This window comes from Dromiciops gliroides, chromosome 2, assembly GCF_019393635.1.
Source record: "Dromiciops gliroides isolate mDroGli1 chromosome 2, mDroGli1.pri, whole genome shotgun sequence".
NCBI classification, from domain to species: Eukaryota; Metazoa; Chordata; class Mammalia; order Microbiotheria; family Microbiotheriidae; genus Dromiciops; species Dromiciops gliroides.
This window is the reverse complement of record NC_057862.1, coordinates 192,492,516-192,515,021: the sequence shown is the minus strand read 5'-3', so window position 1 is coordinate 192,515,021 and position 22,506 is coordinate 192,492,516. Positions and strand designations below refer to the sequence as shown.

The 22,506-nt window shown below is 36.9% G+C and overlaps 1 protein-coding gene across 6 annotated transcripts in view; it reads right to left on the bottom strand.

Moving 5' to 3' along the window:
- MGA (MAX dimerization protein MGA) overlaps window positions 1-22,506 on the bottom strand; it is a 232,147-nt gene that overhangs the window by 45,153 nt on the left and 164,488 nt on the right. For 5 of the 6 annotated variants that reach the window (XM_043983358.1, XM_043983356.1, XM_043983355.1 and 2 more), the window contains 5 exons: window positions 15,090-15,221; window positions 14,779-14,883; window positions 13,430-13,450; window positions 8,343-8,995; window positions 6,288-6,633 (listed from right to left, as the gene is read on the bottom strand). In XM_043983358.1, coding sequence (XP_043839293.1) covers window positions 6,288-6,633; window positions 8,343-8,995; window positions 13,430-13,450; window positions 14,779-14,883; window positions 15,090-15,221 — 1,257 coding nt within the window. The remainder of the gene's footprint in view (window positions 1-6,287; window positions 6,634-8,342; window positions 8,996-13,429; window positions 13,451-14,778; window positions 14,884-15,089; window positions 15,222-22,506) is intronic. The other variant, XM_043983361.1, reaches the window with a different exon arrangement.

Below are 22,506 nucleotides of genomic sequence, written 5' to 3'. Positions count from 1 at the left end.
AATCAATCTACATAACAGATTCAGAAATTTGTGTACAATACTCATTTTCTGTTTTTTTTAAATATATGAATGTGTTCATGTTTATTAAGGTATGTCAAGTTCATAATAATATAAAAAGATGCTCTGTTTAGAATATACAGCAAAACATGTAAGAGGAATGTCCAGTGAACAGTTGAAAATAGAAAAATTAATAATATAAATTTGTCATCAACATGTACTACTCTCTTAACCACGTAACCCTTCTCCCACCCTTCAAAGGAAGAGGGAAAGTTGTCTTCTCATATTTCTTCTTTGAAGTCAAGCTTGTTCTTTGTAATTTTCCAACATTCATTTTTTATTATATTGTAGCTATTGTTTCATTTGCATTGTTATAACCACTGTGCATACTGTTTTCTTGATTACTCCACTTTGCATCAGTTTACATAAGTCTCTCTATACTTCTCTGTATTTATCACAGTAATCATGTCTGATAGTATAGTAATACTCCATCACATTCAGTACCATCATTTGTTTAGCCATTCCTTTGCTACCACAAAAAATGCTACTATTATGTCTTTTGTTGTATATAGTGCCTTTCTTTTTATCAATGACCTTCCTGAAGAATACAGCTAGCAGTGGAATCTCTAGGTCAAAAGCTATGGACACTTCTGCCATCTTACTCTCATAATTCCAAACTGTTGTTTTCTAAATGCTTATACTATTTTAAAACTCTACAAAGAATGCATTAATATACCTGTCTTCCACATTAGACAACACAGTGGACAGAGCACTGGACTTGGAATCAGGAAGGCACATCTTTCCAAGTTCAAATGTAGCCTCAGACACTTTCTAGATGAGCAACCCCGGACAAGTCACTTAACCCTGTTTGCCTCAGTTTCTGAGGATAAGGAAATGGCAAACAACTCTAATATCTTTGCCACAAAACCCCCAAATGGCATCATGAAGAGTTGACATGACTGAAAAGCAACTTTACACATTCTATTAATATATTACCATCTGCTTTGCTATTACATTTAAAAGACCTCAAGTCCTTTTCATCTAACTTGCTACTGAAATCTCTTATATTTTCCTCACTAATGTGAGCTCCTTGGAGAACAAACAATATCTTGCTTTTTGATTTGTATCCCTAGTACTTAACACAGTGCTTTGGAAATAGTTATGTGTTTAATATACCTTTTCTTTCATATAGAAGCTAAACTAGTTAAGTATGTGCTCCATACTGGAAAAGAAACATACTAAATAAGTAAAAATCTATAATGCTTCTAAACCACCCATTTCCATGTAATAGTTAGTTACTGAGATGCCATCAAAAATTATTAAAATATATTAGTAGGAAGCATAGTGTAGTGAAGAATACTGGACCAGGAATGAAAAGATCCAAGTTCTAATCCTAATTCCACCACTAAAATTAGCTAGTCATGCACCTAACTGTAGGAAGTCATAATTGAGGTACAAGATAAAAAGACATAAAATAATGATAAATCCATTGCCAATCTGGCAAAGTTGTTATGAGCATCAAATCAAGAAACATTTGACACTTTGTAAATAGTAAAGCCCTATGTAAAGTTATCACTACTAGGATTTTAACGTCTTTGAATAAAATGATCAAATGGTGTGCCGCTTCTTAAAGTCTAATGTCCCTTGTTCTGGTTAATATCCTCTACCAACAAGATTTGAACTTCACTCCACCTTAGTCATATAGAGATGGTCTTACCTTTGATTTCATGACCCACAAATATTCTACCTCCAATATCAAGAACTCTGAAATTCCTTGATGTGACCATAATTTCTTGGCATTCTACCTCTTCCCAGACTTCAACCCTCCTAAATCTAATTTCTATTAATAACCTCCAGTATTTTACCCCCTTCCAACTTTCCCATACCATCACCTCTGCTCTGGTCTCATTTTACTTTCTTCAAAATTCTGACCTTAAGAATTAACCAAGGGACAGCTAGGTGGCGCATGTGGATAGAGTACCGGCCCTGGAGTCAGGAGAACCTGAGTTCAAATCCTACCTCAGACACTTAACACTTACTAGCTGTGTGACCCTGGGAAAGTCACTTAACCCCAATTGCCTCACCAAAAAAAAAAAAAAAAAAAAAAAAGGTTAACCAATTCAACTTTATATGCCTCCTTGACTCCATTCTGTTGCTGCTTATCTTTTTTCCAACCCCCAACCTAAAGACTTACACCATCCACCTTCTACGCTCTTAAAACTGTACTAAATAATGCTGCTGGGGGCAGCTAGGTGGCGCAGTGGGTAGAGCACCAGCCCTGGATTCAGGAGTACCTGAGTTCAAATCTGGCCTCAGACACTTAACACTTACTAGCTGTGTGACCCTGGGCAAGTCACTTAACCCCAATTGCCTCACTTAAAAAAAACCTAAAAAAAAAAAATACTAATAATGCTGCTAGAGTAAGTCACATAACTGTGCTGACTAGGTATACTACAAATTTGTTATCTAAGCTCAACTAAGTCTTCAATGTTACATCCTTTTACACTACCCTCATTGACTCTAACCCACCCTCAACAGCATGTTTCAATCCTTGCTTTCTTCAAGTTCCCTACACCATTATTTCCTATTCACTTCTCAGCAAAGAACACACCTCATACTTTAATGAAAAAAATTAAAGCTATCCATTGTGAACTCCCTCTTTCAGCCAATCTATAACCTTTCAATCCCTTCAACATTACCCTCCAATCTTTCCTCTTCTGCCCCAGTCTTGGAAAAGGAGGTGGTCTTTCTCATTGCCAACACCCCACCCCCTCCCTCCCAATAGTCATCTATTCCTATTTCTTCCAGGAACTTGCCCCTTCCATTATCTCTAGTCTTCAACATGTCTCTTTATCCTTGGTTCCTTCCATACTTTCTACAAAAACGACTTGATGCCCCTGATTCATTAAAAAAACACCTCTTCAATTGACCCTACCATTCCATCATCTCATATCTCCCTTACTCACAGTCAAACTCCTATAAGAAGGTATCTACACTGCAATAGTTAATGCTGGAGAGATTTTGTAGAAAGGCATGCTAGTATATATTTGATGGAGCTGTGAATTGATACAACTATTTTGGAAAGCAAATTGGGATTATGCAAAGAAAGTGACCAAAATCTCTATACTATCTGACCAATAGAATACATTACTAAGCTTATAATACAAGGAGATTCTTGATAAGAAAAAAGTTTCCAGTGATAATAAAGTACAAATATACTTCTAACAGCAAAGAACTGGAAACAAAGTAGATGCCTTCTGCTTGAAGAATGGCTAAACAAACTGTGGTATATGAATGTAATGAAATATTACCTTCCTCACTACATTCAGTCAGGTGCCATGTCTTACTAATTCTATATTTTGCATCTAATCCACAATCACCATTGATTAATTTAAGCTTCTTCTTTATCTCCTTCCAGGCTACTTCAATAGCTTCCTAATTGGTTCCCCTGATTTCAGTCTCTCCCCGCTCTAACTCATGTAGCTCCCCAAATGGTTTGTATGATCATGTTATTCCCTGCTGAAAGATTTAAATCGTTCCTATCACCAGTAGGATAAAATACAAACTTATATTTAGTATTTAAAACACTTCACAATCTGCCTCCAACCTGTTCTTCCAGACTGATTTCTCATTACTTGTCTTCACTGACTACTTTCTAGTCAAATTGTCCTGTTTGAGATCCCCCAAAGTCAACATACTGTTTTTGAACTCCTTGCTTTTCTTTTCCTTTTTTTTTTTTTAGTGAGGCATTTGGGGTTAAGTGACTTGCCCAGGGTCACACAGCTAGTAAAGTGTTAAGTGTCTGAGGCCGGATTTGAACTCAGGTACTCCTGACTCCACAGAAGGTGCTCTATCCACTGCGCCACCTAGCTGCCCTGGACTCCTTGCTTTTCAAAAAGCTGTTCACCATAATAAAAATGAACTCCCTCACCTATACTGTCCTGGAATTCTTTCAGGGATCAGTTCAAGTGCAGGTTCTTCAAGAAGTTTTTCCTGATTCAACCTCAACAAGCATGTATTAAATTCTTTGCATGTCCCAGGCACCATACTAAGTGCTAGGGATACAAAGAAAGGCAAAAAGATGATCTGGGGGGACAGCTAGGTAGCACAGTGTAAAGCACCGGCCCTGGATTCAGAAGGACCTGAGGTCAAATCCGACTTCAGACACTTGACACTTACTAGCTGTGTGACCCTTGGCAAGTAACTTAACCTTAAATTTTAAATTGATTAAAAAGATGATCTGTACTGTCAAGGAGCTCACATTCTAACAGGGGAAACACTATGCAAATAAATATACATATACAAATTATGTACAGTATAATCTTGCAAAACAGGATGAGGGAGGAGCTAGGGTAGTTCACTTTCCTCAAGAAAGTAGGATTTGAGTCTTGAAGGAAGTCAGGGAAGATAGGAGGCAAAGGTGAGGGAGAGCATTCCAGCTAGTGCAAACACATTAGCCAGGAGACAGATGGAATGTCTTGTGGAAAAATAACAAGTAGGCCAGTACAGCTGGTAGGGAAAGAATCAGCTTTTAAATGTCAAACAGAGGATCCTGGAGGCAAATGAGAACATTGGAGCTCACTGAGCAAGCACAGATTATTATTAATCCTTCACTTTAAGAACATCATTTTCAGAGCTAAGTGAAAGATAGACTGGAGTGAAGAGAGACTTGAGGTAGAAAAACCAATCAGAAGTGTGAGAGCTGAGGAGGACATGCAGAAGGATGGTAGCTGCACTAGGCGAGAAATGGGGACATCCATGAGAGATGTTGTGAAGGTTAAAATGACAATGTTTGGTAAAAAATTTTATGTGAGGTGAGTCACTGAGGTTTCAAGACTAGGTGACTGAGAAAGTGGTAGTACCTTCAACAGTAACATTAAAGATGGGAAAAGGGAAAGGCTGTGAGGGAATAGGAGTTCTGTTTTAGACATGTAGTAGTTTGAGATACCTATAGGATATCTAACTCAAGACATCCAAGAGACAATTAGTGATACAGGACTGAAATTGGGTAAGAAGAAGAGGGTTCAATACATAGATATGCAAATCATCTGCATAGAGATGACAGATGAACCCAAGAGTTAATGAGATCACTAAGCAAGATACCACAGAGGGAAAAGAAAAGAGGACCCAGGTCAGAGCTTTGGGTGAAATCCACAGTTAGGGGGAGTGTCGTGGATGAAGATATAGCAAAGAAAACTAAGAGTAGGAGAGAACCAGGAGAGAAGTGTCATAAAAACCTAAAGAAGAGTTTTCAGGAAAAGAAGGCTCTCAACAGTGTTAAATGCTGCAGAGATCAAAAATGATAAAGACTGAGAAAACGTTAAAAGATTTGGCTATTAAGAGCTCATTAGGGGACTTCCAGATCATGTTATCAACAAGATGAAAGGGCAGACATTTTCTCTGATCCCCACAACCACTCAAACTTCTTCAAATGAGAAATTATAAACCACAGATAAAACAACTTCAGCTATCTCCTTTGTCTAGGAGAAAGGTATCAAACAGATCACCAAACTAATATTCCCAAATGTGGCTTGAACCAGATTAAAATGTAATTGGGAAAAATTTAACAAAATAAATAAAAGTATAGATAAAATTGCATTTTAAAACTAAATCGGGGTGGCTAGGTGGCGCAGTGGATAAAGCACTGGCCCTGGATTCAGGAGTTCCTGAGTTCAAATCCGGCCTCAGACACTTGACACTTCCTAGCTGTGTGACCCTGGGCAAGTCACTTAACCCCCATTGCCCCGCAAAAAAAAAAAAAAAAACTAAATCAATATGTGGTACACAGGAATCCCTAAGTATGAATTAGTGTCAAATTAGTGAATTTGATATCACTTGTCTAAGGACACCCAAATCTAAGGCTAGCAATTAGGTTTACACCAACATATCACACTATATACTAAAATAAAATTCCACTTGTATACATGACTTAGATATAAAAGGTCATATAAATTAGAAGAGAAGGAAGAAACTACCTTTTGGGGGGATGGGGGCCACGGGGCAATGAAGATTAAGTGACTTGTCCAGCTAGTAAGTGTCAAGTGCCTGAGGTCACATTTGAACTCAGGTCCTCCTGATTCCAGGGCCATTGCTTTATCCACTGCGCCACCTAGCTGTCCCCAAAACTACCCTTTGATTCTATAGCTAGAGGAAGAGTTCATGACCAAACAAGGCACAGAGAGGATCACGGATGATAAATTGATATAACTGGAACATACATAAATAAATGTTCTCACAGGACTTCTCAAAAGCACAAACCCCACCTCTGTTCAATTCCAATCAATACTCACTATATTCCACCTTCTTTCTCTTCTTCTTTTCTCTCAACCGATCTTCCTCCCTAGTCACTTCTTTTCCTCCTTCCTTTTTCTGATCCCCAAGGGTGCCAGAAAATAATGAGTCTCTTCGAGCAGCCTTCCTCAGGAAACGCTTTTTCTTGGATCTTCCTTTCACAAGCACAACTTTTCTTTTCAAACAGGTACAGCCAAACATACAGTCAGGCCGGCGACAATGAGTAGGTTGGCGTTTTTCCAAGGCTAGACTAGCACATATACAGCCCAGTCGGCAGAAGTCATTGTTGCATGGGGGAGCTCGTTTCTTGATAATTTTATGGATGGGTTTAGTTTTGAGAGATGCCTAAAATTAAAGCAGACACTTGTAATTCTACTAAAATTTATTCCCAACACCATCCCCAACCACCACTAAATGTAGTCTCATAATCGACATCAATATCATAGTTACAACTTTAATCTGTTCTACATCATGACTAAACTGAAATACCATCTTTGATTTAAAAATATATAAGAACTAATATTTATCACACTGATTTCCATTTAGAAGTCAAAGGTCAAGATGATTGTGTAGAAAGGACAAGAAGCAATCTCTTAGATGAATTTGTGGTACAGACAAGAATATTCTTATTAAATTTATCAACAAGAAAGGACTTATTCTCGATTGAAAACACACACATTTCTTTATAGCAGGTAATGGAGAGTGAGGAAGGATTGGGATGCTGGGAGCACTAAGAGTTTAGGGATCAGTAAACTACAGCCTCATTCCTCATTAGGCATTAGGGATGACTATCAATTAAAAATATTTCTTACAAACAAAAGTCCCAACATCTGAATAAGATTTTCAGTTAAAAAATTTAGTCCCCTTTGCGATTATGACAGAACTCAGTTTAGGAGACTAATCAAGTTCTCCTTCCTCTTAAGATTTTTGACTCATTTTCCATATAAGAAAATTAAGATTAAAAGTGTTGCGGGGCAGCTAGGTGGCGCAGTGGATAGAGCACCAGCCCTGGATTCAGGAATACCTGAGTTCAAATCTGACCTCAGACCCTTGACACTAGCTGTGTGACCCTGGGCAAACCACTTAACCCCAATTGCTTCACCCCCCCCCCAAAAGCTATGTTCATTATTTTTACTGATATACACACTCACTCACTCACACACTCACTTTTTAAATGTCATGACTTACACCCAGACACTACTGTGTGTATCATTACTGATTTAAAAATCCTTACTACAGGGGCAGCTGGGTGGCACAGTGGATAAAGCACCAGCCCTGGATTCAGGAGTAACTAAGTTCAAATCCGGCCTCAGACACTTGACACTTACTAACTGTGTGACCCTGGGCAAGTCACTTAACCCCTATTGCCCCGCCAAAAAAAAAAAATCCTTACAAAATTTAAACCCAAAACATTATACCCCACCCCCATGCCCAGATTCATAAATTTAATTAAATCTCCTGGGATTTAGTACCTTTTTCTTTCTTTCTTTCTTTCTTTTTTTTTGGGGGGGAGGGGCCCCCCGCAGTCCAGGGCAATGAGGGTTAAGTGACTTGCCCAAGGTCACACAGCTAATAAATGCCAAGTGTCTGAGTCCAGATTTGAACTCAGGTCCTCCTGAATCCAAGGCCAGTGCTTTATCCACTGCGCCACCTAGTCACCCCCAGATTTAGTACCTTTTAAGCAGAATTTTTCAAAGCTGTTTTAACAAGATCAGAAAATGTACTTATCCACATTCTGGGGGTTGAAATAAGAGATTTCATAATGGAAAGCTGCCTTTATACAGGAGAGAGATGTTATTCAAAAGCCCAATTGTACTGTCTCCCTCTACTGCCAGAAGATCTATACCCATGTGTCTGGCTGGTAAAGAAAATAAGGACATCTCCTTTGCTTGTTTTTAACGAAGATATAAAGATAAGTTAAATGCTATGAACTAACTGATCCTCTTGTTGAGAAGTCTCACTCCAGTGTTGAGAAGTCTCACTCCAATCTCCCTTTACTAATCACACCCCTTGTAACCCAAGCTTATACTTTTTGAAAAATGAAAGGTACATACTTGAGCTGTAAGCAGAGTTGTTAAAGACACATCTGCTCTTTCCTCAGTAATATAGGTCCGTGGTTTCCCTTCCCACAGGGCACAATCTTCCAAGTCCATCAGCTTCACCTGAGATTTAGACAATCCTGGAGGACGAGCTGCTGGGTGCTGTTGGTGATGTGTCTGCCTAAGATTGATCTGCTTTGGCAACACATTTTCATCCAAAGTTGGTACTATGAAATTTTCCCCCTGACTTTCCAACATGCTATTTGGGGAAGGCTTGGTAGCCTTATCTCCTGAAACTAGATGAGATTTTTGCTTTGGTGAAACAGGAGACGGCAAAATGGGTTTATAGGATGATGACTTAGTTCGGCCACTGGAAACTGCTTGTTTGTTGAGAGACTTGGTCTTACGAGGAACAGAAGGTACAGGAAGAGGCTTCAAAGAGTAAGATGTGGATGGGGTAACAGTAGATTGCTTTTTCAGAACACTATCTAATGTTCGTACATAGCTAGTGCTCTTGGTTGGTAGCTGATATACCACAGGTGACGTAGGAGCATTTGATGAAAAGCCCATGCTTGTTTCCATTAGCTTGCCTTCATTTTCTAAATATTCATCAAGTTTGTCACTACAAAAAGCAGAGCGATTCTTCAAGGAACTCTCTGAACTGCCACCTAAAATTAAACACATATTTCTTGAGAAAAGTAGCATATAAATCCTGGAAAATACACTATAACAAAAAATGAGCCTTTGATCAGCACTGGAATAGAAAAAATTAATTAGAAGATATAGAGAGCAGAACAAAACATAAAATAATTTTGATTATATAAAATTAAAAAGTTTTTGACAAACAAAACTAACGTAACCAAGATTAGAAGGGAAACAGAAAACTGGGGAAGAATTTTTGAAATAAGTATCTCTGATAAACACCTCATTTCTCAATTTTATAGAGTACTGAGTAAAATTTATGTCATTCCCCAATCTACAAATGGTCAAAGGATATGAACAGGCAGTTTTCAGACAAAAACAATCAAAGATATTTATAATTATATGAAAAAATGCTCTAGATCACTAGTGATCAGAGAAATGCAAATGATAACAGCTTTGAGGTATCACCAGAATAACAAATATAACAAAAAAGGAAAAAATTGGATGTTGGAGGGGATGTGGAAAAGCTGGGACACTAATCCACTGTTATTGGAATTGTGAAAAGATCCAACCATTCTGGAGAGCAATTTAGAACTATGCCCAAAGGGCTATAAAACTAAGCATACCCTTTGATGCAGTAATACCACTGCTAGGATTATATCCCTAAGATATCCCCCAAAAGAGAAAAAGATCTATTTGTACATAAATATTTATAACAGCTCTTTTTGTGGTGGCTAAGAACTGGAAATCAAAGGAATGCCCATCAATTGGGGAATGGCTAAACAAATCATGGTATATGGTTTCATATTATTGTATCATAAGAAATGACAAGCAGGTTGATTTCAGAAAGGCCTGGAAAGAATTTTATGAACTGATGTACAGTGAAGAGAGCAGAACCAAGACAATATTGTGCACAGAGACAGCAATATGTTTGATGGAGAACTGTGAATGACTTAACTATTCTCAGCAATACAATGATCCAAAACAATGCCAAAGTACTAATGATGAAGCATACTATCCACCTCCAAAGAAAGAACTGATATTGATTGAACAGACTGAAGCATGCTTTTTTTTTCACTTTCTTTCATTTTTTTCTTTTATTCATATTTTCTTATACAAAATGACTAATATGGTAATGTTTTACATAATTGCACATGTATAACCTATATCTGATTGCTTACAAACTCAGGGAGGGGAGAGGGGAAGGAGGGATAAAATTTGGAACTCAAAACTATAAATAAAAATGTTTATTATTTTTTTAAAATTAAAGAAAATTAATTACTTGATAAGATATTCTGAGAAAGGAGAAAAAAAGTAAAAAATTGAGTAATCTTATATCCCATGCATTTTAAAACTTGTATCTTTTTCTTGCCCCCTGTCTGTTCCTTCTCCAATTCACCCTTAAAAATCAATTCAGGGGCAGCTAGATGGCGCAGTGGTTAAAGCACCGGCCCTGGATTCAGGAGTACCTGAGTTCAAATCCAGCCTCAGACACTTAACACTTACTAGCTGTGTGACCCTGGGCAAGTTACTTAACCCCCATTGCCCCGCAAAAAAAAAAAATAAATAAAAATAAATCAATTCTGGGACAGCTAGGTGGCGCAGTGGATAGAGCACCGGCCCTGGAGTCAGGAGTACCTGAGTTCAAATCTGGCCTCAGATACTTAACACTTACTAGCTGTGTAACCCTGGGCAAGTCACTTAACCCCAATTGCCTCACTTTAAAAAAAAAAAAAGCAATTCAAATCACTTTCATAATGCACCACTCTAATTATATAATACCTCTCCTTAAAAGCCTTCAAGGAATACTCAATCCCTACTCATGAAATTCTGGATTCTTTTATTCAAGGCTCTCTGCTATGTGGCTCCAATTTAACTGTTTAGCTTCCACAGTATTGTCTTCCACGGACTTCTGCTCTCACCCTTCTGTACATTTCCTTAAACCATCTCTCAATGTCTCAAAGGGACTCCTTTCTATCACCAATTTATTAAAGACAGTCCTTTCTTCGATGGCTTCTCTGTATGTATGTGTGTACATACATTTATGTAGTTATATGTATGGAAAGGGGGAAGAAAGGGGAGGAGGGGAGAGGAAAGAGAGAGAGAGAGATCTCCCCTTCAACCTGCTCATAAATGCTCATTTTACTAAGCCTACAAAAATAGTAGTTAAGATAAAATTTGATTTCAGGGAGCTGATGGTCTCGGAGTTATCATGTCTATTTTTATATGCCAACAATTTAGCAAAATACCCTGAATAAGAGGGCAGCTAGGTGGCACAGTGGATAAAGCACCAGCCCTGAATTCAGGAGGACTTGAGTTCAAATCCAGCCTCAGACACTTGACACTTACTAGCTGTGTGACCATGGGCAAGTCACTTAACCCTCCATTGCCCCTCCAAAAAAAACCACCCTGAACATTCAGGGATTTATGACTTCATCAGTGAAAGTACTTCCTCTACCAACATAGATATAAAGTCTTCAACAGTTGATGAAAAAATACTTCAACTCAAAATTACAGAGTTTTTGTTTTCAAAACAAAGACTCCCTACATCTTTGCTTTGCCATTCTAAGTTTGTCACTTACTGACTAACCTGAAAGACTTAAGAATTCCAATCAATGCAATGACAATCATATTTCTACAAGAATGAAGCATGCCTCCTACCTCTAAAAGCAAAAAAGCAATGAACTAGAGGTACAAAATGAGACACATTCAGAAGAGCCAAAGTGTCCGTCTATTTCCTTGATTGTATTTATTATAAGGACGACTTTTTGGGGGGGCGGGGGGGTAGGGGGAGATGAGAAAAATGGGTGGTAGCAACAGCAATACTAAACAAGAAGACAAGGCCACCTATGAAACATTTTTTAAAAATATGAAGGAGGGGCAGCTAGGTGGCGCAGTGGATAAAGCACTGGCCCTGGATTCAGGAGGGCCTGAGTTCAAATTTGACCTCAGACACTTGACACTTACTAGCTGTGTGACTCTGTGCAAGTCACTTAACCTTCATTGCCCCAGGAAAAAAAAAATGAAGGAGAATAAAATTCAAGTGGGGTTTCTTGGTCATGTGACTTGCTCTGATCCTCATGACCTCTTAAATATCTTTGAAATAAGCATGCACAAGAGATAATTTCAACTATCTCCACAGTCTAAGACACCAATAATGAACTAAAAGCAGTGAGGACAAATCCCTAACTCACTCAGCAGCCCCTTTACCCACCAGCCCACCTTCTCCTATAAGAAGACTTATAGGAGAACTGTGTGAGATAGCAAAGGGATTGAAATATGTGAAATGAAAGAAATAAATCTCATTTCATTTGTGGGAAAGGATCCAACTGGAGGATGTTCCCATGAGGAAAAGAGAGATACTGGTTTGGGGGATATAGGAAGCTTATAATAAGTATAATATACAGGAATTTAGTGCTTTAAAAAAAAAGTCATCCTGCCTCAGGAGAATAGGAAACAGAGTTCCTTGAAGGCAATTGGCAGCCAGAAAAGTGTGAGAGTGTAGACCAAAAGAGAAGATGTCATGGTAAATGAGAAAAAATTATCCTTTGTAAAGGATAATGTAAAAAAACAACAACAACAACAACAAAAAAAAAAACCAAACCCCTGTACAACCAGGAAAAAGAAAATTCTTCTGATAGGTCACTACTTCTATCCACTCTATCACCTTAAAGAACTAGCATTTCTTAAAGTGAGGCACAACAGAAAAAGAGGGCCAGGGGTCAAAATATAAAAAGCATTATTAAATTAAAATTCTATAAAATCAAAACAGGATTTAAAAAAATTACATCACATTTTAAAAAATTCATTAAAACAGCAAGAGATGAAAATAAACTAAAGAATAAAAAGGAAAAATAAGTATAAGAAACCCAAGTCAAAGGAAATGTAAAAAGGTACAAAGACTACATATAGGACCATAGGGACACCTAGGTGGTGCAGTGGATGGGGCACCAGCCCTGGATTCAGGAGAACCTGAGTTCAGGTCCAGCCTCAGACACTTGCTAGCTGTATAACCCTGAGCAAGTCACTTAACCCCAATTGCCTCACCAAAAACAAAAAAATCCACAAAAAAGCAAGTAGGACCATGTTGGTACTATCATGTTAAATTTAATATACACTTTTAAAAAACAACCTGTGAGAGATTTGTGGTTTCATATACAAATCTTATGTCTTTGTATATTGAAATATTCTTGTTCACTAGTGTTTAAGTTCATTATTTTAGAGAAAAATAATTTTAAAAACACAACCAACCATTCATCCATGTGCCAAGTTTTATACTGGCTGAGTTTTGTTTTGTTTCCAAGTCAGAGTAGAAAATAAAGTTTCTGTCTTTCAGTTTGTTTCAATGGAAGTGACACTACATACAAGAACATACAAGTGAGATAAAAAAACAAAAAAGTATACACAAAATTATGTCTAGGAAGACAAAGAAGGGATAGCTGGAATGACTAAGAACCTACCATAGAAGACTTCAATGAGAGCTTTGAGGGGGAACAGAATATAGAAGTGAAAGCTGTGTTCATGTTCTAGCTCTCATACTCACTAAATTATGTGACTATAGGCAATCACTTAGCTTCTAGGAACCTCATTTGCATCATCTCTTAAATGAAAATATTCACACCTACCACAAAGCACTAGGGTGTTCCAAAAGTCTTATTCATAATGATTCTGGGATATTACTAAAAGGTTCTAAAGGAAAACATTATTAAACATGATAAAAATCATGTTTAAAAACCCCACTAATATGGAAATGTTTTGTATAACTACACATGTATATCTTATACTGAATTGCTTGCCTTCTTAAGTGGGGGGAGAAAGAAAGAGAATTGGGGACACAGAGTTTTTCAAATGGATGTTAAAAATTATTTTTACATGTATTGGGGAAAATAAAATTCTAATTAAAAACAAAAAACCACACATGTTTAAAGATGATTTTTCTACAACTAGCCCTATACCCCAAAGATATCCAAGAAACTGGAAAGGGTCCTATAAGCACAAAAATATTAATGACAAATTTTTGTAGTGGCAAAAAAGTAGAAGTTAAAACTATGTCATTCAATTGGGGAGTGGCTGAACCAAATAAGAGGAATGAATATGATGGAACATTAATGTGCCGTAAAAAATAATGAAAAAGATAATTACAGAGAAACCAGCAAAGACCTGTATGAACTGATACAGTGAGTAGTGAAAAAAACTAAGAGAAATATCCATAACAAAAACTCTGTAAAAACAGCTCTGTAATACTTCAGAATTCTGGTCAATACTATGATCAACTATGATGAAAAATACTACTTATCATCTGACAAAGAGGGGATAAGACTAATATGCAGTATAAGACACTCAACTTTTGAACATGGTGAATGGGGAATTCTTGCCTGACCACACATATTTAAGATAGGGATTTTTTTTCTTTGTGTGTGGTGTTTTTTGTTGTTGTTGTTGTTTGTTTGTTTGTTTTTGGGGGGGGGTCATAGGAAAAAAATGCTTAATAATTGAAAAATTAGCATTTTTCTATAAAAAGGATGATTCTTTTTAAAAAAAGATGATTCTTGCTTTGTTGTTATGTATGTAATGGAAAGAATTAAGCATCCATAAGAAAGCTGCTGTAATAATCTAAGTCTCAACTGGTTAAAGATAAGAACAAAGGTTATAGCTGTAGAAATGAAGGGAACAGAATAAATCTAAGAAAATACATTTCTTTTCACAATTTCTGGTTCAATTTTAAATCATATGGGAAGGATCAGGAAAGAGTAAGTATAAAATTCTACATTTTTTAGGAGTAATCATTTCATTTTAAATATTTGGTTACCTTCATTCTTAGAGGAAGAAGCACTATGAAACTTTCCTCTCCACCCTTTGATCTTGGTGAAGTCATTGGTCTTCCCTGTCCTTGAAACAAAAGGAAATCCAGCATCTGAAAAAGAAAAAATCCAACAAAATAGTTGGTCACTAAAACTCTAAACAATTATTTAACATCTCATTTGCTAAGATCCACACCATTACATATAAGACCTGATTTCAGTTGCTTTTCAATAAATATAATTTCACATTTACATCATATACAACCTTAGCCCTAAATAATAAAAATGGTGTTTGATTTTTCAAATGCGACTTACTCACCCGGAGAGCTAGGATTGGTTCCTCCAAGGTTCCAGAGAGGAAAGCTAGTGGCAGGAGCCAGAGGCAGCTGTACCCCCAAGTATTTAAGGTCAATACTCATTGTTGGATCCACTGAGTTCAGTTTCAAACCCACTGCCAGAAATAATACAATATAGCATTAAAAGAAATCAATATTTCAAAAATAAATGTAACAAAACCTCATCACCAATTAAGAAATATTGATCTTATAATGAGCTTCCCTCACAACAATTCTATAAAACATATAATGTAAGCAAAAACATTACATTTTACAGAGGACTAAACTGAGATGTCAAGCGACTTTTCCATGACCATTCAACCAACAATATTATGTTAATCATCTTATTAAGATATACTTGAGACATATTAAGAATTTCTAGAAGTTATAGGTAAAAGTTCTCAAAAAATTCAATTCACATATATTCTATGAATAGCTGTTTTTCTGAGATGAAACCTTTAAGAAGCAATTACAAGGCAAGTCATTTAACCCCAATTGCCTCACCAAAAATAAAGAAAGAGAAACTAAAATATAAGGGTCAGCTAGGTGGCTCAGTGGATAGAGCACCAGCCCTGGACTCAGGAGGACCTGAGTTCAAATCCGACCTCAGACACTTAACATTTACTAGCTGTGTGACTCTGGGCAAGTCACTTAACCCCAATTGCCTCACCAGAAAGAAAGAAAGAAGCAATTACATATGCCAAATGTCCAGAGTCATACAAAAAGTGTCTCAAGAAATTATAAAAATAAAGCTGGTATTAATAAGCCTAACTCTGAAAAACAAAATATATAACATAACATTAAACAGCATAAGCCTTCATTCATGTCTTCAGTTCCCAACCTTTCATGGTTCCTATCAACAGAAGGCACAATAAAAAAGGAGCATTTCACTACACTGATAACCAAAAGACCTAGATTCCAGTTCTAGCTGTGTAAATCTAAAATAAAATAAATGAATTAATGAAAGCCTTAGGCTCTCTGAGCCTTAGCTTCCTCATTTACAAAATGAGGTGACTGAACAAGATAAACTCTAGTATCTCATCTACTTCTACAATAGTGGGGTAGTGCACAGGATGCTGGACTTGGGAGTCAAGAAGATCTGAGTTCAAATGTGATCTCATGTACTCAATAACTGTGTGTCCCTAGGCAAGTCACTTAACCCATCTGCTTCAGTTCCCTCATATGTCAAATGGGGATAATAATGGGGCAGAAAGACAATCTGTGCAATAGGCACAGGGGAATAGTTGAAGGGACAGATTAAAAATATTTCTGACAAGGATAACAGAACATTGTGATTAGTATCAGCTCACAAAACAGTAGCTCCAAAGAAAATAAAAACCTATCATTCCAAGAGTTTTCATAGAAGAAACTTGGAAGGGGACAACAAAGAAATATAAAATGGAACAGATTTACCAGAAATGTTAAAGCCCCTATAATATTTATCTAACATAATCTTTATGATCTGGAAGAAAAAAAAATATCAAACTTGAAATAAATGAGGACCTATCATGCTATAATAGAATTTTTGGTAGGGAAAATTACACACATTCCCCCACCAAAAAAACCCACCTCAAAAACTCCTAAAACTTGATTCATCAAAAGCACCTGCTATACATCACGTGCTGTGTGGAAAAACAAAGATCAAGAGGAAATGATCATTTGAAAATATTAATGTTTATAGGGCCAAAAAATTAGAAATGGGAAGAAACTTGAAGTGAACCAACTCACATGAAGCTACCATATTTTGCTGGAAAATTCTGTGGGGAAAAAAATTCACGTACCTTGATTTATTCTTTGTTCATTCTAAGAATTAGCATGGTTGCAATTATAACCTAAATGTTGTTAAAAAATAAGATCCTTTCCCCCCATATTTTTAATTTCAATTTTCAAAGTGACATCAAAACTTTTTCCCATGATTTCCTATGAAATATTGGTCCCTGTTTTAATTGGATTAACTTTAAGTAACCTTTGCCAATACCAGTTAGTCTCAGAAAAAAAACAAAAACAAAACAAGGACACCTTGGTGTTGTGTTTATCTGTCTGTCTGTAAGATAACTGTAAAAATCTACAGAGAAATATCGTATAAACATGACATCCATTTATACATATAGACATATAAAATAAAGTGACATATTATGTTAGAAACCTATCAGAAACAATTGATTATACCACATACCAAGTCAGCACTTAGGGGCTTCTGATGAACAATCAAGAAATCAAGCTGTATTCTATTTGGGAGGCTGAAATGTGCTTTCAATAATTCAAAACTGCTTGCAAGAGTAAATCCCTGAGACTAAGATTCTCCTGGTGATTCTCCACAGATGTAAATAAAGGAACATCACAATTTAGAAGAATTTGAGAAGTACAAATAACCCAAAGAGCAACAGAAAAATCCAGTGTGGACATATAGATGCTAAAACACATTAATAAGAACAATTTGCGGGGCAGCTAGGTGGCACAGTGGATAGAGCACTGGCCCTAGAGTCAGGAGTACCTGAGTTCAAATCCGGCCTCAGACACTTAACACTAGCTGTGTGACCCTGGGCAAGTCACTTAACCCCAACTGCCTCACCAAAAAAAAAAACCAAAAAACAAAAAACAACCAATTTGCACAGAAGAAACAGCATACAAGACATCATAGAGAATAAGTTTGTATATAGGAAGGCCCTTATAAGATGTCACTCTGTCATGAACTGGGAGCAAGTACAGCCAAGTATTTTAGAATAATAGCAATATGTCCATGTAAGTTATAACTAGATCAGGACTTTCTTAAACTTTTTCCACTTGCAACCCCTTTTCACCCAATAATTTTTACATAATCCTGAATATATAGGTTTAAAAAATAGGTATCTATAATCTTTTACTGCCTAATTTTTCACAATCCTCACATTCAGTTATACAACCTCATATGGGGTTGCAACCCACAATTTAAGAAGCTTTCAACTAAATGTTGGTCTTATATGAATATAGCTAACTATTTTATGAATATAAGATGACTACATACACTGATTATGGATAACATAGTCCTTAAGCAGACCAGTAAGGACTGTCATAAAACCAACCCATGCTAGACCTAGGGCAACATCTTTGATCAGATTGATCTAGTACAGCAATACCAACCAAAATCTTTGGCCTGGCTATGGTACCTTACAAGTCCACATGGATGCAAGACCTATAAGCAGGTAAGAACCAGAATGAGATTCAGGTTCCCAGGGAGTAATGAAAGGCTTTATTGCAACTACTCAAGACAAGAGCAGAGAATATCTAACTTCCAGCCATTAATGCCCACAGCTCTGGACGTGACTGCCTGGAATTACTCCAGCCTTTCACATACCCAGGCCACAAGCCTTCACACTTTCCCCTTATCCTGAGGGTAGTAAAATTTGTCCTTTGGGTGATACTAATACCCAGCAGAGAATCTGGACTATAAGAGTATTAAATACTTTAAAAAGATCTAGAGAAAAGAATCTACGTATATTTTTTAAAAACTCTTTCTTACACTATTATTGTATTTAGAAAATCCTTATTAAAAGTTAGTGCAATGGTAAGCTTTCATTAAGCCCTCCTCCAAACTTTCACAAATTCAAAATTAATGAGTTTTTATTGCATATTATTTCCCTAGTTACATAACTTGCCTTGCATTTGTTAGCCACTAAAGAAATGAAAGAGATGAAGTGAAATATATAAAATCCCTTTCAAATGAACCTATCCACCAGGAAAGGACAATCATTAATCAAAAAAGTGTAACAGGACCCAAAAGGTCCTCCGGAGAGGTGGTAGAGGTGGCACAGTAAACAGAATGCTGGGCTTGGAGTCAAGAAAACACATCTTCCTGATTTCAAATCTGGCCTCATACACATACTGGTTGTGTGACCCTGGGCAAGTGCAAGTCACTTATCCCTGTTTGCCTCAGTTTTCCTCATCTGTAAAATGATCTAGAGAAGGAAATTACAAACCACTCCAATATCTTTGCAAAAAAAAAAAACCCAAATTGGATCACAGAATTGAACAAGATTAAAAAAGCGACTGATGACTAACCTGAAGAATGACACTGCAGATCATCCCTAAAAATGAGGAAATGTATTTGTTGTTAAGAGTCCCATCTAGCTAAATTTGGACAGGTTCCTTGACCACCAGATGACATGGTTTTTGGACCACAGCAATTCACAGCCTACTATTTCTTGCTTCATAGTCACTAGCTTCTATTTGGTCCATTCTAATTTGGTTTGGGTACCTACTGTACCATGTTATTAATTCCTTTTTTAATTCTTCACATATCTCATTCATTTTCCAATTTTTAACTCTGGCATTCTCATTTCATTGGTAAAAACATTTTTAAACCTTTTTAAAAACACTTGCTGGGGACAGCTAGGTGTCACAGTGGATAAAGCACTGGTCCTGGATTCAGGAGTACCTGAGTTCAAATCTGGCCTCAGACACTTGACACTTACTAGCTGTGTGACCCTGGGCAAGTCATTTAACCCCCATGGCCCTGCAAAAAAACAAAAACAAAAACCCACACTTGCTTCATGCATCAACTTTCAGAAATTCTAGTTGAATGCGTGTCCAAGTTGTGTTATTCTGTGAGACTTTGCTAAGAGGTACATTGGAATCATTCTCTTCTCCTGGGTTTGTGTCTTAACTGTTCTTGTCACCATAATAGCTTTTCATGGTAGGATTATTGGTTTGTTCATCTTTTCAGCCTATTCCCTGATTTTGGACCAAATGTTAGAGCCAGGTTCTAGGTATTTCTAAAGGGAAGGTCTAGGGGCTATTCTGGTTGCTGCTTTTTGGGGGTACTGGGTGTTTTATTGTTCAAGGATCTCAGAAACAGCTCAGGCTCAAGACCTTGCAAGCTTTTAGTGGTTTCAAAGAAGTATGATACAGAACAAAGTCTGATTGCTGCCTCCTTGGTCTGAGATCTACAAGTTCATGACCTAGGTTTGGGTCTGAACAAAAGTAGATTGCAGTCACTGTCGGCCAAATGGGAAGCTCTATTGGTTCAGAGTTACAGAACTGCAGGCTCCCCTTTAGTCTGGGATTCCTGCCCTAATTATTTCTTTATAAGCTTAAAGGATCCCTAGCTTTCTTTGAAACAGGATTCTTTCCTTTTTTTTGTCATGAACCTCTCATAATGCTTTTATTTTTATTTATTTAAATTGGGGGAGTGGATAGAGCACCGGCCCTGGAGTCAGAAGTACCTGAGTTCAAATCTGGCCTCAGACACTTAACACTTACTAGCTGTGTGACCCTGGGCAAGACACTTAACCCCAATTGCCTCACTAAAAAAAAAAAAAAAATTAAAATTATTTAAATGGGCGTGGGGGGTGGGGAGACGGACTTATAGTTAAGTGACTTGCCACAAATCACATTGCTACTAAGTGTCTGAGGCTGGATTTGAACTCAGATTCTCCTGCCTCCAGGGGTGGTGCTCTACTCACTATGCCACCTAAGCTGCCCCGCTTAATTGTTTTAAATGTATAAAATAAAATACACAGCATTTTAATTATACTGAAATATTGCCAATATACAAAGAAGATTGCAATCACATACAATCTAGCATCAGGTCTAATAGGTATAGCAATTTCATAAGAGTAATGATCATAAACAATATTTTTAGGTATCAGGAACAACTTTAATAATGAAAATATTTTATGATTTCACTTGGTAGCTGGTTATAATAAAGTCATAAGAACCAGTAATACTACTGTAGTTTGTTGTCTATATTAATAATCGAAAGAAATGGAAGGAGGGAACAAGCATTTACAAGTATGTACTACCTAGTGGGCACAGTGCTAAGCATTTTACAAGTTATCATCTCATTTGATACTCACAACAATGCTAGGATGTTAGGTGCTATTATTATCCCCATTTTACAATTGAAGAAACTGAGGCAAACAGAAGTGATGTGTCCAGGATCACACAGATAGTATGTGAGGCCACATTTGAATTCTGGTCTTCCTGGCTCAAGGCCTAGCACTCTCCACCTCATAATTACCTAACTGCTAAATTTCAATTAGAGGTTAATAAAAACAAAGCTAGTCCCCTATGGGCTGCAGGTATAAAACACCCCACCAAATGCTAGTGTTCTCCCATAGATGATTATTTTGCATATATTTTATATTTAATTTTTCTATATTCATATTGTATCCTCAGCCCCTAGAATGTATAATGTACCTTTTAGATATTCTCTCCAAATGTTAACTGCTCTAACGTCATCAGATTCTCATTTGTCAGTTATTAGTGTCAACGATATACTCAGTGATAAGTTCTAGAATAAGAATCCTTATACTTGACATTTTCATCTTTTTAAAAAAACTGGCAGGGGAAAAAAACACGTATTAAACCAGTCAAAGTTCATGAATATCTACCCCCCCCCCCAATTTTTCCCATTCTGGAAGTTCAATAAGGCACTCATAAGACTGGATTCAATTGCTTATCAGGAAGAAAACTCTGAGCTACTACCTTTCCAACCTGAGTAGTTTGACTCTCTTAAGGCAGAAAACATCATTGGCTGTAGCTTTAGGCAGCTCAGAATTCTTGAGGTCAAATGGATCTACCAGCCTTAGCCTCCTCCAGAAGCAGATAACTGCAGGGATTAAAGACTTTGTACCACCATGACTGACTAGATTTTTACTCCTATAAACAAGCTAAGACTTTTTTTCAAATCAGTTTGCATTTCTACTAATAAGCAGAATTATCAGATTTATCAATGATTTAGAACACACCTTCACAGAAATGTAAAACATTCTTGGATAAGGTCCAAGTGTTCTAAGTTGTTAACTGTATTTCCATCTATGACATCACTTCTCTTTTCACCTTAGGATGTTTTGCTACCACCTCTCTCAGCCCTGCTTTCATAATCTGTATCAACACTCAGGATGTTATGAACAGCTGTTTCTGGCATGTGAAAAGAACATAATATATCAATTACTCATTTGTTCCTTTTTTTCTAAGGGACTTTTAACTTCACATCACTACTATACCCTATATGTTTTCATGATTCCATGAGGTGTTTGATCAGAAATGTTTGGTGTGTACTAATAGTTAACTAAAAAATATATTCTAATTGCAGAAGAAAATGTCTGAAAACAAGAGCAACAGAAACACTAATGTTTTAGCAGGGAGTGAATGATGTTGAGAAGAAACTAATGTTCTAAGTGGTCAGTTACTTAAGAGAATTTCTTTGTCTTAATGTTTTGTTTCCCTACACTAACTTGTGTAGCCTCAACTCAGGAAGACTTAGGTTTAAGTCCCACAATTATTTGTCACATATTGGCTGTTTGACCTTGGGCAAATCAGCTGTAGAACATTTGCTGATATGCATTGGTAGAATAAATTTTCTCAACAAAAAATCCCTCAACATATGCAACCACAGAGCTGCATGAAAAAAAAACCCAA